Source organism: Haliotis cracherodii, unplaced genomic scaffold (genome assembly GCF_022045235.1).
Source record: "Haliotis cracherodii isolate W230 unplaced genomic scaffold, xgHalCrac1.p SCAF_9, whole genome shotgun sequence".
Taxonomy (NCBI): domain Eukaryota; kingdom Metazoa; phylum Mollusca; class Gastropoda; order Lepetellida; family Haliotidae; genus Haliotis; species Haliotis cracherodii.
In genome coordinates this window covers 45162433-45181602 of record NW_027266343.1, presented here as the reverse complement: position 1 = coordinate 45181602, position 19170 = coordinate 45162433, and the positions used below count along the sequence as shown (strand labels likewise).

The 19170-nt window shown below is 38.4% G+C and overlaps 1 protein-coding gene across 1 annotated transcript; it reads right to left on the bottom strand.

Annotated features, from left to right (window-relative positions):
* Positions 1-5072: 5072 nt before the first annotated feature.
* On the bottom strand, positions 5073-15465 carry LOC139453290 (neuronal acetylcholine receptor subunit alpha-4-like). Its single transcript, XM_071234931.1, has 8 exons — positions 15313-15465; positions 14991-15125; positions 14502-14702; positions 13720-13974; positions 12199-12351; positions 6395-6580; positions 5292-5339; positions 5073-5159 (listed from the first exon to the last, which is right to left on the bottom strand). The coding sequence occupies exons 1-8, from the start codon at positions 15463-15465 to the stop codon at positions 5073-5075; spliced, it is 1218 nt and encodes a 405-aa protein (XP_071091032.1).
* Between the last annotated feature and the right edge of the window lie 3705 nt (positions 15466-19170).

Sequence of the window (19170 nt, the reverse complement as noted above, 5' to 3'; positions counted from 1 at the left end):
TCGTTCTCTTCCCATTCTTTGCCAGACAATATAGGGTCTGTTGGTGGTAGAAATTGTGTGCTTTTGATATTCCATGTCTATCACAACTGTGACATTCTGTCCCACCTTATCCCCCATTGCTATCTGTGAATGGCATGCAGTGAGTTTCTCCAGTGCGATATCTGAGGCCACTACCGCCGATGTGGTTGTGGCACATTTATTGGCACATGGCACAAGCAATGTGGAAAGTTTGAGCGAGTTTGCTATCTGTGTTTAGTAACTGTCTCGTGCAATAAAGCTAGTCTTTGCATTCTCGTATCTGAAATGACAGAGGTTCCCTGATATATTGTTCCCTGATATATTTTTTCGTTTATATGCAGACTGATGTTGAGAAACATGTAATGAAGTTGTTTCAAACTAATCAGCTTATCAAGGGGTAAATAATTGTTTGAAGAACATAAAATCCTAACATCTTTGTTATTGTTTGAAATGGGATTAACATGATACGATATGTTTGGTGGCTAATTTTGAAAAATTATCAAATTTGACAAGACTCGGGGAACAGAATTAATTACCTCTGGTTGCCTAAAGAAATATCTTGTATACTCACTAATTTTTTTTTCATAATGTTAACAACAACAAAGTCTCTTTGCTGTTAGTGACATACCCTCATTTGTTGATGTGTCACATTGGACTTGAGGTCACAACACTGTGTGCATGTGTATTCCTTCATGTATAGAAACCCATGAGGAGCAAATGTTGTTGTTTTTTTGTTATTTTTTCAGTATGCCATTTTGAGTACATATCATGCCCAGAATTCTGGTCCAATTTTAAACGTGACCAAGCCATACTGAAAAGGCCATTTTTTAATTACCAGTAAGCTCATCTGGACCAAGGATCAAGTGGACTAGTGTAATGGACTGCTTGTCAGTGTCTGATATTGGCATCATCGGTAAACATTTTCTCCTCTGAACAACAGGGCCAAAGAAGCTCAAACTTAGTATGATTGTTGAAAAGTTTCTGATTTGATTTCCAATATGTCTCCCAGATTCTTTGTCAGGGCTATATATGTTTGTTATTTGTATCATTGTTAATTTTCAGCATGTTTCCATTTCTCAATTGCTCATCTTCTCACGAAACTGGCAAGAAATACAATACGGACTCTACAGTATTGCCACATGGCATGGTAAGCCATATTTCTCCTACAAAATATCCCAAAACAGACATCACATCGACAATTTGAAATTAAGTATGGAAAGCTGATGTATTGCCCCATCAAATGATGGAATAGTGACAAAGCACACTAGCTTATTAACATAAAAGAAATATGATATACAGAAATAACACAAAGCAATATAAGTTTTCACAGCCTATGGAAATACTTATGTTCTGGTTCATAACATGGTAATATGATCTTAGAGACTTTTTGTGTGACTGTATTATGTACATGTCTTGACGCTTTTTCATACATCCTACTGCTTAGCTTCTAATGATCAAAGCACCAAAACACAATTAATTTTTCAAAATATCCATCATCCTTTTTTCAGTTTTCATAACAAAAGTCATTAAGTTTTATGTTCAAGTATTTAGTTGCATTAGCCAGATGTGCTTTAACTTGTACATAACATTTTTGTCTATTTGGATTCCAAGCAGGAATATTTATATGCTTTAGGTTGTATAATGAATTTGTACATTTGACCGGATCAATCGATTGTGTAATATTTAGATTTTATTTGTCTTTATTTTATTTTCATAAATTTAAGCTGTGGCTTTGCACCACATTACAAATGTGTGTGGATAACATCAAATGTTGTGCAATGACTTGAGAGTTTTATACATTCTTTTGTCAGATGCATGTATGTTATTTATTGTTGTAAATGTTCAATAGCATATTATAAGCTGGACACTGTGCAATAATTACACTTATATATTTTATATTGAAAAATGCATAGTAGCTCAATATTGTTTCAAGGAAAATTGAAAATCTTATTTCACAATGAGAAAGGCTACTAAATAGCATTAGTGATGGTACTTGCAAAAGTGATGTGATTTCTTTTCTTTTTAAAATTTATTTATTAGAGTGATACGATTTATCAACACATGAACTTCTAGTACCATAACAGTTTGTGTTAGTTGGTTTTGTGACACTGAATAACAGGGGCCATCATTTTGAATGAAGCGTAATGTTCTTTGTAATTTGAATAAATATATTTTCATACTGAAATCTTAGTTGTTTTATATACTACTTTGAACACTCCAAAAATATCTAAGACTAAAATTGATAAAAACTTTTGAGCTACGAGCTATGATGAATTATGGATACCCAGTCTCGAGTGACTTTCAACAATATTTATGACAGACAGACAATATGTAATTCTGAGTTGCATGTTGGTAAAAAGGCTACAATACTTTTTTTTACTTAAAACAATTTCTCTTATCTCTATTGTTTGAGGGGCATGGGTAACCCAGTTATCTAAGGTTGTTGTACTGAGTTGCATCACTTAGGCTTGCCTGAACCCTGGGTTCAAATCACAGATTTGCCCTAATTATGTTTCTAGATTTGTCAGGGCTAGACCCGAGCTTGTTGGTTTCACTGAGTGGTAAACCTACATCACTGCTGTCTTTCCTCTCACATCAAGCTGCCACTCTGTGATATAACTGGAATACTTTTCAATGCAATATTAAACCCAACTTACTCATGATAAAATAACAAACCTATGCAAAGTTGAAGACCTGCATCACTTCTGAGCAAACACACTCTTATGGATAATGCAAAATGCCACATGGGAATGTTTATGTAGAATTTACAGGGATATATCTATGCTTTCCCAGTGGCCAGTATTAAGAAGTAAATCTTCGAAAAAATGTCACCGTGTAATTCTCCATTTGTATGTTTAAGAATTGTCAATGCTATACCGGTAGTAATATCTCAATGGACTAAACTCTACCATGGATATTTTCATTATTGAAAGTAAGTATAAATAAATAAATAATGATGTGTTTGATTCAATTTATAGTAGAAAGTACATGTTTTACATGGATCAAAACAAATTCACAACATATGACTACAAAATTTATCATTTTCCAAATACACTTGTAACAGGCATGAAGTGTAAGTTCATGGATACATTTCTTCTTGTGAAAAATTCACTCTTACTATTCGGACGATTTAAAGTTGGAAATTACCACCATCAGATATATTATATACACAGAGCTCCAGATAAGCCGCGTGTCTGCGTAAAATACGCATCAGAAATGCAGAAATATGCAGTAAAACAAAATCCAAGCGTATCAAATACACAACGAACAATACAGATAAGCTACAAAAATAATACTTGTGCGTATCATCAAAATATTGTGAAGTAACCCTGCGTATTCTGTCAACCTTGCCAAACCTCACGATGACAGTTACATCATGATCATTTGCCATCACACTTTCTTGTGGAAGTATTGTGGTATTTTTGAGTCCTATAAAACTCTCGAACCCACACGACACCAGTTTGCAGGGACTAGATGAATAGTGTTTTTAAATATTTAACTTGAATACCCACATGTGTATAAACTAATGGGTAACAGAAATTTGAATACCCAGATAGAATTACCGATACCCAATGATTTTAAAATGCATGGGTAAAATACCCACAAAACCAAAAGCTTATCTGGAGCTCTGTATACATATTTACAAAAAATAGATAATTTGAAGAAGCTGAAGAAACTTTATGGAATGAAATTCAACTTGCAATCATGTATCCAAATGAACTATACAACACAAAAACAACAATGCAAACGCTGAATATTTGGAGAATGAAAACACATAGTTGCTATAATAAGGGCATATTAGTGACTCGTGTATGCACAACGTAATGCCACTACAAACAAATTGTTTCGAAGAAGAACAGAGTTTTGATATATACATCTAGGCTGCAGGGAGATCTGTAGATTGTTTGGCCCAGATATTTTATACAAGAGTCATCAGGAGATGACACATTCTCCCAGGCTGGTGAAATTCAGAAATGGAGTTTGGCTACTAATACTCCACTTTAGTTCATTGCCATTGGATACTTATAATTCAGTGAAGATGAGAATAATGCTGTTCACTTTTCAAAGTCCTAAATCATCAAAAGGCACTAGTTCTTCACTAGACTGATCTGCATAGCAAATTTAATCTTCAAATATTTACCGGTTTGGGAGTTCTGCTCTGGAAACGAGCACTACACTACTTAAGTCCAATTTGTCATCATGAAAAATAAAAATGACAAAAAATTAAAATCCCAAATCATCAAAAGGCACCAGTAGAGCACATCTCAACATAAAATATGTAACAGTTTCGTAGTTTTGCTCTGGAAACGAGCACTACCCTCATTTTCAGTGTAAGTCCAACTTGCCATGAAAACATAAAAATGAAAGCAATTAAAATCCAAAATCATCAAAAGGCACCAGTTCATAGTTAGACTGATCTATATAGCAAGCTTCAACATGAAATATTTAACAGTTTTTTTAGTTCTGCTTCGAAAGCGGAAAACAACTTGTTTTCATCATGCAAAGTCATGAAAAAAAAGAAGAAGAAAAAAACATGAATATTGCCAAATCATTGCAATATCCACCCGTTTTTCAAACCCGGGTGATAATCAAAAGACATCATAATATTTTCAGGATCCTGCAACTGGAATGGTACTTCCTGGCCATACTTCAGTGTTACATCTGGGACTTAATCTAATTTGTTCTTGTGCCATATGGCCCTTTAATATGTGTGCCACTGATATCAGAAACCAAGTATCACATACATGTACATTTGACACTCTTTAGAAACTTAAGTTTTTTAGTTCCTTTAATGCAAATTAATAAATCTATCCCTAAGTATATGTAAATGATAATAATTATCAGGTCTGTATTACAATAGCATTTCCACAACTTTGCTAAGATGTGTATTTTCTAAGCTTCAAGTAAAGCATAGGAACTTGTCACTTTTCGTTATGATTTCATAACAGTTATGCCAAAGTGCAGTCTAGGTACATTTGTATACCGGGATTTATTTATTTGCTACAGATTTAGTTTCACTTGCTGCAGTAAGAATGCGTGAGTGTCCACTGGCTTCAAGGTTGTCTTGTCACTCGCTCTCTCGGTGAGAATCCAGCATTTGTCATCAATTTGCCATATTTCTCAATGTATTGTTTCTTTTTCTGGAACAAAGTCAACAGATGCTATTTGACAAATCATTTTGAAATTTTATGCCGTACATCCGACTCAGTGTGTTTTGAAATTTTGAAAACTTACAAGTAATGTTCCTGGTAGAAGTAATATGAAATACGTACATTATACAGTCTGTCTTTCTCTTTCATGATTCTTCGTCTTTTCAGAGCCTGCAGGGAAGAAGATGTTACATTTAGCATCTCCATATCACACCAAGCATATATCACAAAACACTCCAGTAAATCCATAGTTTACACTGATTTTTACAGAAACCTGATTTTTTTTTATTAAAAATTGAGAATATTTGCTGGTCTGCATTATGAATATTTCACTTTTTCTGAGACAAATATTTTTTCTATCTCAATGATTTCATAAAACTGCACAAATTAAAAAGAAGTGGGGACTGTACATCCTTGCACACAGTGCACTTATTACTGTCATGTCTAATTCAAATTTTGCTATAGTGGCACTAGAAAATCACTCACCATGTTAACAGTGCTGGATTAAAGTTTGACAGAGTATTTAACTTGTATAAAATATTTCAATCACATCTCTTTCATCTGTATGAACACATCATAATATCTATATGTCATGTACTAATTGTTTTTAAGTAATTGATAAAAACTCTTATGTATTTACATCTTTCCCTGAATTGCTAAATGTAGTGACATTCCATTCATGATGTTATACAGCTCTTTGACAATCTGACAATTTGTGAATTAGGCTTATTATTTTTTTACTGGAACACTTTATTTTAAAGTATGTCATAACTGATAAAAAACATACCAAGAACATCCTTAAGAACTTGCCTTACTGCATTAACAGTGTTTGACACTGACCAAAGTTTGTCAGTGGTCCAAAGGACCAGCACATAGAAAAATCTACTGGTCCTGTTGGATCCATGTTCGATTCCCCACGCGGGTACAATGTTTAAAGCCCATTTTCTGATGTCCCCTGTCATGATATTTCTGAAATATTGCTAAAAGCAGAGTAAAACCATAGTCACTCACTCACTGCTTTGTTGTAGTAATGTTTCGATTTGAGCATGCTGGAGGGAGTCAATTTGGAGCATTTTAGATTTTGCAGACAATTACTACATAAGTATCATTACAATAGACATACAAATTGTACATTGTGTGATTTTGGAATAACCTACCTAATGACTGAATATGTAATGTCGAAATACCAGTGTTTTTGAGATGCTAATAATATTAAAACAACCTACAGTGTGTTGGATGTAAATCCCCAAAAAGACATGGAAGAGGAAGAGAAGTATGGCAAGAGAAGACTCGCTCCATCGATCCCATCTGCGCAGTTCCTTGATAGGTATCATCCTTCCTAGAGCACACATGCAGGCACACTCAGTAGATTGCAGGGACAGGAATATCAACAGTGACAGAATATAGATGTCCTGAAATATGGAAAAGTTTCACATAACTAGAAAGTCATCAACAAGAGGATGACTAGATAAGAATTCCAAATGCCTCAAGTAACTTATTTGGGGATGATTTCCATATATAAAGATTTCATGGGGGTCAGTTTGGTTCTTTGATTCTGGAGCAATAATGGTATTGGTAACCTGGCACTACCATGTTGCCGATACCTGGCCCATCACTACACAGGTAATCTGTCGCTTTACCCATGAATATCTTCATCAATTTATAGTACTGTTTATAATCCAAAATGTCCAGATATACAGATTTCCATAATCTATATATAGTCATAGTCCATAGTCAGAATTTGAAATTAGACATGAAAGTCAAGCAGTCCCAGCATTAGAAATTGACACTAGTCCTGTAGTCCTTACCAAACTGCCCAATAGTAAAGGTATCCTAAGGACTAGTAGAAATTGGCCCATTTTAAGGGTTTTGCTATATGTTATCATTATAAGGACTAGTGGACGAAAACTGTAAGTTTCTAACCCTGCAGTCCTAATTCTTACGAAACTTCTACCTCTATTACATATCTGCCATAAATGCTGTATTTTTGCTTCAATCGAACTAACTAAAATTTTCAGATTTTCAACACACGTCCTCTTCACTGTCAATTACACACAATTAGTTGCTGCCAAGTAGTCTCGTAACCGCCCATGCAGTGACATCACAATGGCGGTCATGTCACTTTTTTCCTGTGTGTTCTAGAGTCAACACCTACTATAGTAGTAGTGACAGTAGATTATTCTATTAAGATTGCTATAATAACAGACATATTTATAAATATATATTTAAGGTCATAGTGCTGCTGGGTTCAACAAGCATAAGAGTATAGCTGGTGTTGGGTTTGTGAGGTTGCCATGCAGTCTCCCACCACCCACAGGTGTAAGAAGTGTGGTCGATTTATGATCACGGGAGATCCTCATATCAACTGCACAAAGTGCAGAGGAAAGACCTGCACCATGGAGAAGAGATGTGAATTATGCAGCCACACTTCCAAAGAGATCTTCTCCAAGATGTCAGAGGCAGCGACTAAAGCAAAGAGGAGAGAGGTGGCGAAGAAGAAAGTTGACAAGATTACCACTGAGAAATCAGTGTCTACCCCAGCGCCTCCCTCTCCAGCGACCCCATCATCTCCTGCTCTCACCAGGGAGAACAGCTGGAGATGATGAAGGACATGCTTGAAGCTAAGCTGTCTGATATGAACGCAAAGATCGCGACGGTAGCTCTGGCTAAGACTACCAGATCCCTGTCCACAGCCTGGGCCAGTCTACAAGCTGAGACACACGGCCACACCATGGGGCTGAACGCTGCACAAACTCCATGGGCCAGCCTACCAACCACGGCTTACCGTTTGACCGACGGGACCAACGCCAGTCGCACGGACTCCACGGGATTACCCAGCCAGCCGTCCAACCAACAGGCCAGCCATGGCATGGCTACCATTTCCAATGGGCTACAAGCCTCACAGAGACATATTATACCAGAATCATGGTCACCGGACGATGGCGAGCTCTACGGGGCAGAAGCTGAGGGATACGATTATCCACCCCCCACGGGAGATTCCCAAGGCTACTCAGAGCTGGAATCAGAGGGTTTGGAAGAGCTTGACAACTCACCCCAACGATATTTCAGTGAAGGCAACACTTTTGTGGAACTTATTGAAGAGCTTTACCACCTTATGCCTACACTTCGTGACAGAGGATTCACCACACCAAATGCCAGAATACGGGGGATGTCATGCGCATGCTCCATCGCAGCATATTCATCAAACAGCCCTCTAAGAAAATGTTTTTCCCTTCCAGCAAGGATTCATTCCAACTGAGACGGAGGTACCACAAACCACAATCTTCACAGGCCTCTTTTTTGCCAGCCAAGGGGATATAATCGCTGTTGAAGATCAAGCAGCAGAGGGGAAAGAAAATTCTAACTTCCTTACAAACCCCTCTGACATTATAGACCCTTTCGACCTGCTTACATCTATGGATTGCGATTTATGCCTACTGTCTAACAACATAACGCCGACTTCGGGGCCCAGTGGGAGGGTGCCTTCTGTCATACGCCATAAATTGGAAGCAAGTTACGCCCAACCACTGGATAATAGACGTCATGGCTCACGGTTACAAGCTACACTTCAGGAAACATCCAAGCCTGAACATACTCAGCGTGGGTCAAAGGTTTCACCTGACTGGTGCCAAGTTAGCAGCTGCAGAATTGGCCATCAGGAAACTACTAAAAAAGCAAGCCATTTCGGAACTAAAGGAGTCCAACAGCACCAAATGATTTTACTCCCCAAGCTTTTCAGTCCCGAAGAAGAACACCCTACATCTCGGAAATATCTACGCTTCGCAATCAATTGGCCCACGCTACGAATTCCAAGTCCTACCATTAGGAATAGCAATTGCACCTTAGCTATTCACCAGAATTACAGCGCGAGTCATCAAGTTTGCCCATCTCCAGCTAGTTTGAATCCATGGTTATCTGGACAACTTCTTAGCGGCAGAGCAAGGGAAAAATCAGCAACAGCAGAACATGATATTCTTGGTTCAACATATGACTAACCGTGGTTTCCTAGTCAACCAAGCCAAGTCAGAGATATCTCCAGGGTTAGAAATTGGCACTAGTCCTATAGTCCTTGCCAAACTGCCCAATTGTAAAGGTATCACTAGAACTAGTAGAAAATTGCCCTTTTAAAGGGTTTTGCTATATGTTATCATTATAAGGACTAGTGGACGAAAACTGTTAGTTTCTACCGCTATATCTCCAGTCCAAGACATTATATACATCAAAGCAAGATTCAAGCTAGACAGGGGATAGCTGTGTCCACCAGAGGATTGATGCGACAAGACTATAAAGATGATCCAATCAATCACAAGTCAACCCAGCAATTCGCTGAGGTGGTGGATGTCTCTTCCAGGCAACTCTGCAGGATATGACCTTCAGAGGAAGGCTGAGACTACATCCTCCACAGACATGGGTAAACTCTATACAATCAAAGGGCCTAGAGTTCCAGTCTCAGTGATCTCCCACTTTGCTACAAGACCTCCATTGGTGGAATCACAGAGAACATGTGATGAGTGGCATCCCTCTATCTTATCCAATGCCAGAACATCTATCATCAGTTGTCATAGCCACAGACAGCACCACAATAGTGGCATATACTCAGAAGCAGGGAGGAACCAGATCCAACTCCATGATGACGGAGACTACATGATTGTTTGCCTTAGCAGACTCCTTCAACTGCCAGATGGAAGCAAGACATATACCAGGGAAACTGAACATACTGGCCGACAGCTACTCACGTAGGGGGAGAATAGTGTCAAATGGACTTTACAACCACAGATCTTCAGCTGGATAACCAAGATATGGGACATGGCACACCTAGATCTAATCGCCACCTGCCAGAACAACCAACTCCCAGTTTATGTCAGTCCAGTTCCTGACCCAGGAGCTCACCAGATTGACGCTCTTTCGATTGATTGGACGAATCTATTCGGCTGCGCATTCCCACTATGGTCTCTCCTAGACAAGGTCATCCACAAGGTGGACGAGACTAATTGCGTAATAATACTGATAGGCCCCAGTATGGCCCAGCAGGGCATGGTTCCCCAGACTAAGCTACTACTGGAAGAACCCATACAGTTACCACTTCATCGGGATCTGCTACGACAGCCCAGGTCCAGCATATTCCATGAAAATCTTTTGTGGCAAGATCGTGGCGACCATCATCCTCCCTTTTATATGACATTAGATGGGACAAGTTTGTCCAGTGGAGAAGACGACTAGATATTATTGATAATGCTGAAACAATCCCTATGAAAGCGAACTTTCTTCTTCATCTACGTCAAGACAATAAATTCAGACACAGGACGATAGAAGGTAACAGATCAGTCCTCTATTCTGTACTTTAACATGATGGATTATCTATCGGAAACAATCCCATCCTCAACAGATTAATGAAATCTTTTCTACAAGAAGATATTAGGACCCCTCATCTCTTGCCCAAGTGTAATCTATCTGTTGTAATATCGGCACTGTTAACGGAACCTTACTAACCAATGGCAAAGGTTACCTGACTTAAAAAAGCCAGGAAAACATTGTTTCTGATGGCCATGGCTACAGCAGCAAGAGTTTTGTAGTTACATGCCTTAGATTATTCTATGATCAACATTGGACTTCTATAACAATAAGATCACTCCCAGAATTCATAGCCAAGAACCAATCTACCACAATGGGACCGTTGGGTCATAGACTATACAATCCCGGCATTAGGACTAACAGTGATCAACCAGACAGACTCTTATGTCCCATCAGAGCTCTCAAGTTCGGCAGGAGGGGGGGGGGGGGGGGGGGGGGAGGATATGACACCAGCAGCATCAGATGGTAAGTACACCCGTGATTACTCTGCTTAGTAGGACGTGTGGGATGGATTAGAAGCACCTTAAATGTCATCTATCACCATTAACCGGAAGTGACGTCAGCACCGGAAATAGCTGAACAAAGCCTTTCTAACCTAGAAATGATCTCTTTGGTTGGTTGGTTGGTTTGTTTGTTGTTTAACGCCGCACTCGGCCATATTCCAGCTATGTGACGGTGTTCGGTAAATGATCGAGTCGGGACCAGACAATCTAGTGATTGATATCATGAGCATCGATCCACGCGATTGGGATCGATTATATGCATCAACTAAATCAGTGAGCCTGACCACCCAATCCTGTTAGTCGCCTTTTACAACAAGCATAGTCACCTTTAACTTCAAGCATGGGTTGCTGAAGACCTATTCTACCCCGGAATCTTCACAGGTCTAAAGAGACGTCATTACCAAAAAGAGGAAGTGACGTCAGAACCAGAAGTGACGTCAGAACCAGAAGTGACGTCAGAACCGGAAGTGACGTAATTGCTGGTATTATAGGTCACTAATCCAGGTTTATTATGGTCAAAATCAGCAAATATAACTGTAAATCTAGTTAAAATATCACATATTTGACCGATTATAGACATAGTTTCTCATTTTCAAGTCCTCAAGGGGAATTTCAGAGGAAATTATTTCAGTAGGATTACAAAAGAGGATATCTGTCAATTACACAGGAAGTTACTAGAGGCAGATCCCACCAGGTCCCTATGGTATATTCTGGCAGATATGTAATAGAGCTAGAAGTTTTGTAAGAATTATCAAACAATAGTTATCATTGTTAATAATTCTACGAATACTACCTCTATTACATACGAAATACTCCCTCCCACCTCCCCAATTCATCTACCTCTAGTAGGAGATGAGGGAAAAAAGTGATATGGTTGCCATTGTGACATCACAGAGTGGGTCGTTACGAGACTACATGGCGGCAACTTAATTGTGTGTAATTGACAGTGAAGAGGACGTCTGTTGAAAATCTGGAAAAAAATTTTAGTGTGATTGAAGCCAAAATACAGGATTTATGGCAGATATGTAATGGAGGTAGTATTCTTAGAATTATTAACAATGATAAGTATTGTTTGATTTTCAAATTAAAGATTTAGAGGGCTCGATTTAAATACTACAGCTGAAAACCGTAACCCCTTTAATTTCAAGCTGAGTCAAGATTTATTGAATACTTACCAAGTAGGTCAAATAGGATATTGTTGGTAAGCTTTGTTTGACCACTAGCTTGAAGGCCACAGCTGTCAGGAACAGAGTGATGCAAATGCTGATACGATCACCATTGTTGGGTTCGATGGAGACCACAGTGAAAGTCAATGAGACAATCAGAATCTGGAAGGATATAGTGAAGTCTCCTTACATATAGCATTGTTATAGAATATGTCAAAGCTGTGTATGGTCAGTTTTCTGAAATAATGCACACCTGTTCATGACAATGTTAACATCTTTTAATGCTTTTTATATAAGTCATAATTGTAATGATACCCGAAAAATAGAAAAAATCCCACCAACAACTTCTTGTAAATAGCACAAACTGACCTCATCCACATACATCAACATTCAATTTTAATAAATTTTAATCAATTGTTATGTAAATAACGAAGTTAAACGCAGTTCTATTTGAATAACACATACTAACTTCTGGATTGGCAAAACATATGTCCAACATTTGTACAATGCATTCTGACTTCAAAATAAAACAATCCATACATATAACTATCTTTTCGAAAAAGGCGAAAAGAGCAACTCATAAATTATAACAGAAATTAATACAGAGAATGCAAATAATATCTTACCACTCACTTTGCATTTTTTTACATAAACAGGAATATTTCAAAAATAAACAACACTTACTTCATTCAACCAGGGAGTCTCCCTGACTAAATGCACATTCTCACCATGCCTTTACATACTTCACACAGACAATATTCTGAAATTTTTGTTTCTTTTCCTATATGACAACATATGAATTATCACAACAGCAATGAATGATCATAAAATATCTGACAGTTTTTGTGCAGACCTTCCTTGAGTGTCTTCCCTGACTGAATGATGTTCAGAAATGAAATAATGGTAAAAATGACCAATATGAACATAAGTGGTCATATCTTAACCAGTACGTACACTCTAATTTCCTTAAGAGAAGTGTGATCACAAAATCTATTGTTTGAAATGAATCAGTTACTGCCACATGTGTATATATTTATCTATTCCTTTTGTTCTTTGAACCACCCTAAATAAAAATGTGTAAGTCAAATTCCAAACATAAATACTGAAGATGATGTATCACAAGTACTTTTTTCATTAGTTGCTACATCAAGTATGTAGTCTCTAACATCTGTTATTAGTTCATGCTTGAGTAATAGAATGGTGATGGTGGTGATGAAATTTGGGCAAACGCATTAACAAGCCACCCTTAAGCTTATCAGATGTGTTTCATGCTTCCCCTAGCTTTGTAGAAATTATTTCAATTTTTTTTTTGTCAATAACTTATTCATTCTAAAATACACAAAATTCTATCAACTTTTTCACATTTCATCATTTTCCACATTTTAAAATAAAATGTGACAACCTTCTTATCACTGACCTGTATTCCTAATACATGTATCATTCCACCCCTACATAGATAAGCTATGTCCCAAAGTCTTAAAGCAATAATGGTTATGTTACTTTAACACAATCCAATGTAAAAAATCTTACCATGATGACGATTATGTTCCAAATGTAGTAGCCAACCTTACGCTTGACCCTGGACTGGACATGAAGGATGGGATGGGAAGACAGACTCGCATATTCCATGGTGGTCTTGTCACGGAATGATTCTACATGGTGGTAAATATTCCACTCTTGAGCATCAAGGAATGTTTGTGTGTTGACAGTACTCAGCATATGTTGGTCCTCTATTAGTTCGATTTTGGCGACAGGTCGTTCACTGCCAACTTGAATTGTCAAATCCTATAAATAGTTTATGAAAACTATTGGAACAAAATTACAAAATAGAATATCTCTTTGCAACTCTTAAATTAGAAAAACAAAATATTGCATGTTGATACAAAGTAGAGTGTAAGAACCATTAATAAACAACATTTGGTAAACTAACATTTACCCTTTCCTTTTTATTTTATAACGGAAGTCTCTAATAATGAGCATGCCCATTTCTGCTCTGCAATGTGTACATTTCACTCAATTTTTACATCTGATGCACTAAAAAATTGTATGCAAAGAGTATAAGCTAAGAAAATGCAAATGTAATTAATCATACTTTTAAGAAATGCTTAGTACTAATATTGCTTTATATCTGTTCATGTGTATACCTCAATCCTACAGTTTTGAAACAAAGTAAAAAGAGGGGCCTTAATACTTTGCTTATATTAATGATAAAGTTTTCATATTGCCAAATAACCAAATATTTTCTAAGTTGATATACTTTGCTTAAGATGATTCTAGATATCAGAACTGATTCCTGTACATGAACTAACTACCTGCACATCAAAAGGAAAGTGTTGTAATTCCATATTCTCTCGAAATGTTCCTTTAAATCTCCACAGCTGTAGCACGATTGGATGTCTGTGGTCTTTATCATGCCTGACAGAGAATGACTTGCGATCAAGAGACATATCTTCACAGTTTAGGATTATCAACTTGGGATCCCAGTGAATCTTTGTGTCGAACTTGGGAAGTTTCTGAAAATAACATTGAAACGAGGTTCTATGTATGAATCAATGTTGTCTTTTACATCGACTTGATTCCATGGAGAGCTTTAATTGGTAATTCAAATAGATTAAAACAATATTAAACATTTAGCAGAAATAAGCTTGTTAGGACATTTTGTAATTGTGTTCATTGATTGTAATCATCGCTATCATCATGACTTCAGCTCAATACAAGAAATTCAACTAAATTTTATTGTAAGTTTGGCATATATGATCAGAATTTTACAACTATCATTTTATATTATGTTGACTACATACATTTGCTTTGCCTTGAGGTTTTGAAAAAGCTGGTTCTTCCCATTTTGCCTGAAGAAATATCTCTGCTTGAAATTCTTGGCTAATTGTGTCAATATCAACTATCTTCAGGAATGCACATTTCACCTCCACTGTTACCTGAAGTAGACAGAAGAACAATGATGACAGCTATTAAACAGGAATAGGAGACTGGTATTAAACAGAGCAAAGGAAAGTTGACATCATATCACATAATTTAGTTGTGTACAGTTATGCTGCATCTGTTTGTAAAGGTATCAGAGACAAATGCCAATGCAAAGAAAACAATTCTTTGATATCTGAATACCTTTTCTGCTTTTACGATATCATGAAAACCTGCAGTTGGATCTGCTGATATGTCCCTCATTGTCTGTAAACTTGACAAAAGAACTTGGCTGTTCTGATCCAGCGTGACGCTCATGCGTCGAAATGTGTCCGTCAAAGGATTATTTGCGTCCATGGTTTGTCAGATCTCTGCAAAAGAAACGCCAGAACTATCAACTGTCGAGTTCTTTGCAGTATTACATGTTGAATTTTGCCAATATGTTCATTCACCTTCAAGAAATATACACGAAATGGTAGTTATTATTCTCAGCGAACCGCCCAACATCTACTTTGTTAAGAAGTTTAAGAAAAAGTATCCTTGTGAAGCGTTTGCGACATGTTCCGTTATGTTCAGTTGGGGGTAGGTGTAACTTGCTAAATGTTGTCATATACACCTTATCAAGAACTGTAAAGCACAAATGCTGTTCAAAAACACACACAAACGTGCACGGTCATACATTAAGTTAAAACTTTGACAATAAAGAACTGGAAAACTCCAGTCATTTTCCTTCAGCGTCACAATGGCTAGCAGACGAATTTCTCCAAAGGGAGGTAATACAGATAATATACACAAACATCCACTAGTGAAAGGAATTACCCACAACCTACAGGACAATTACCAATAATTACCTTTTTTGTGATGAGGTGATAAACATAGTACAAATACTTTTCACAAATAAAGTTTAATGGGTTTTATTGATTTATGATTTGCGCTGAGTCCATGATTAAATATAGCTCATCTTTGATAATATGATGGGACCAAAATTACTGGCTCGGGATGATGGTGCTTGCGACAAAATTAAGTAAAATCACATCATTTACATTACATCAACCTTATGATATGTGGTGAAATTCAGGAGCGTGATTTATCATACAGAGAATATAGCTTATAAATGATGTTGATTTTGATACCGTAGATAATTAATTTAGTACCGATTATAATAAATATTGCGACCGAAATACACCCATATATCATCCATCTTCACTTGTCGGGCTCAGGAAATTAAATTTGAAATCTTATGTTTGTTTGTTTGTTTATTTGTGAGTGAGTGAAATGTTATTATTTACCTGTACCAACACCCAGGACCGCCTCCGTGGTCTAGTGGTAGAGCGTCCGCTCGGAGGGCAGAAGGTACGGGGTTCGATCCCCGGCCCGTCATTCCAAAAGACGTTAAAAGATGGTACATGTTGTTACCCTGTCTGGCGCTTGGCATTAAGGGGTCAAAACAAAGACTGGTCAGCTCGAAGGGTCAAAACAAAGACTGGTCAGCTCGAAGTCAGTATACTTTGTCTGAGTGGGGTATTCATGTTTAACTGCGGCATGGTATCTCAGTGTGCTAGCACTATAAATCGGCATCAGTCCGGACTTGTACAACCAGCCAAACACATATATACGTGCATGCTTTGTTCGTTTGTTTGTTTCTTTGTTACGTTGTTTAACGCCGCACTCAGCAATACTCCAGCTATATGACAGCGGTCTGTACTTAATCGAGTCTGGACCAGACAATCCAGTGATGGAATCATGGAAGTCATGAGTATCAATCTACGCAATTGGGACACGATGATATACATCAACCAAGTCAGCGAGCCTGACCACCAGATCCCGTTAGTCGCCGCTTACGATAAGCATAGTCACCTTTAACGGCAACCATGGGTTGATGAAGACCTATTCTAACCCGGATCGTCACGGGTCCACGTGCATGCACGTAGCTAAATAAGTGAATAGTCTTGGACGCGACGTTAAACCCATTTCACCTTACTAACGCCCAGGGAATGTGTGGTTATCATACGCGATATTGAACGATGAACATCAAAAGACTTTTTTTGTGCCACGGCAGGAAACAAAATGCCTGATCACATGAAAACATAAGACAGAACCGTTTTATGGGTTCTATAGGTAGTTGTGTAAGTATACTGAACCAAATTAAAAACCTCACAATCCTAAAATTTTAACATTTTGACCAGTTGTCATTGTGGGCCCTTATTGTAATGGCCACGTATTGTCTTCAGATAACAGCCGTTTTTTTGCAGGTGAATCGATCAAAATCATGTGCACAGCACTAGAGTGGCAAAAGTGTTTTTTCACGTGCAACTGGTCACGTGGCCATAATACCGCACGTGTTTTCAGACATACATGTTAGCAGTCATTAACAAAAAAAGAAAAACACAAGAAAACAAAATTCTTTAAGGCCATTTGTCATGCCACGCCTTTCAAATGTGCAACGTGAACGTGCCATCGGCATGTTGCAGACGTGAACGTCCGTAGCTGAAGTCGCAAGGACGATGGGTTGTAGTCCGGACTGTTTATGATTTACAGACGCGTCTACAGCAAACGGGTACCACCGCTGATCGCCCTCGGCCAGGTCGACCACGTGTGACGTCACATGCAGAGGATCGTCAGATTGTCTTACGTCACCTCCGTAACCGATTTCTGACGGCTACATCAACCAGAAACTGTTTAGGGGTAGACTGAGTGCGCAAACTGTTCGAAACCGTCTGAGAACTGCTCACCTTCAAGCACGACGGCCATACTGCGGGCCGATTCTGACTCAATAACACAGACGTCAACGTCAATTGTGGGCACAGCGACACTTACGATGGACTCAGAGGAATTGGAATCAAGTCGGGGCGGTCGGGTAGCCTAGTGGTTAAAGCGTTCGATCGTCACGCCGAAGACCCGGGGTTCGATTCCCGACATGGGTACAATGTGTGAAGCCCATTTCTTGTGTCCCCCGTCGTGATATTGCTGGAATATTGCTAAAAGCGTCGTAAAACACTACTCACTCACTGGAATCAAGTCGTCTTCAGTGATGAATCCTGATTTAATCTTCGATTTGCAGATGGTAGGACCAGAGTGGAGGCGCCGTCATGAACGTTACGCCCAGTGTTGTGTACAGGAAGTTGACAGATTTCGAGGCGGAAGTGTCATGGTGTGGGGTGCTTTCTGTAGCAATGCACGTTCCAGGCTTCTTGTCATCCGTGGCAACCTCAACGCTTCTGCTTACCGCGACCAGTACTGGCACCAGAACTTCTGCCTTTTATGGCAGCACATGGACCCGGTTTGATCCTCAGAATGCGGGAATCAACGTCATGGACTGGCCGTCAAGGTCTCCCGACCTCAATCCCATCGAACACGTCTAGGATGCTCTTGGCAGAAGTCTGCGCACTCTCAAGAGCCAACCACAGAATTTGCAAGATCTTGGCACCATTTTGCAGCAACAATGACGTCGTCTTCCCAATCATGTGTTCACAAGCATCACAAGGTCCATGCGGAGGCGTTGTGTGGCAGTTGTCAATGCACATGGTGGCCATACACGCTACTGAACTTGTGTGCCATCAGATTCTCGTGCTTGGGACTTGGGACTACCACCGTCTTTCAGTTACGTTAAAAATGAACGTTTCGGTATCCTAATGTTTTGCAACAAACAGCAATAATTAGTAAAGTGTCCCTTCAGCGTTAGAAACTGGCACTAGTCCTATAGTCCTTGCCAAACTGCCCCATAGTTAAGGTATCATAAGGACAAGTAGAAATTTGCCCTTTTTAAGGATGTTGCTGTATGTTATCATTATAAGGACAAATGGACGGAAACTATTAGTTTCTAACGCTGCCCTTATTCAAGTTTGGTATAATATACGAATGTTTCCATGTTTACCATAACTTTGCAACCTTTTACATTAACTAATTGTTTTACGAAATATTTAGTTTCATATTGTTAGTACTTGAAACACTACAATCTGATTACAAAATTTACATATCAATTGAAGTATGTTTCATTTAATACATTTTCAATTTATTTTGGCGACAAGCAAATATGCCCAACGAAATGTTACCATAGCTGAG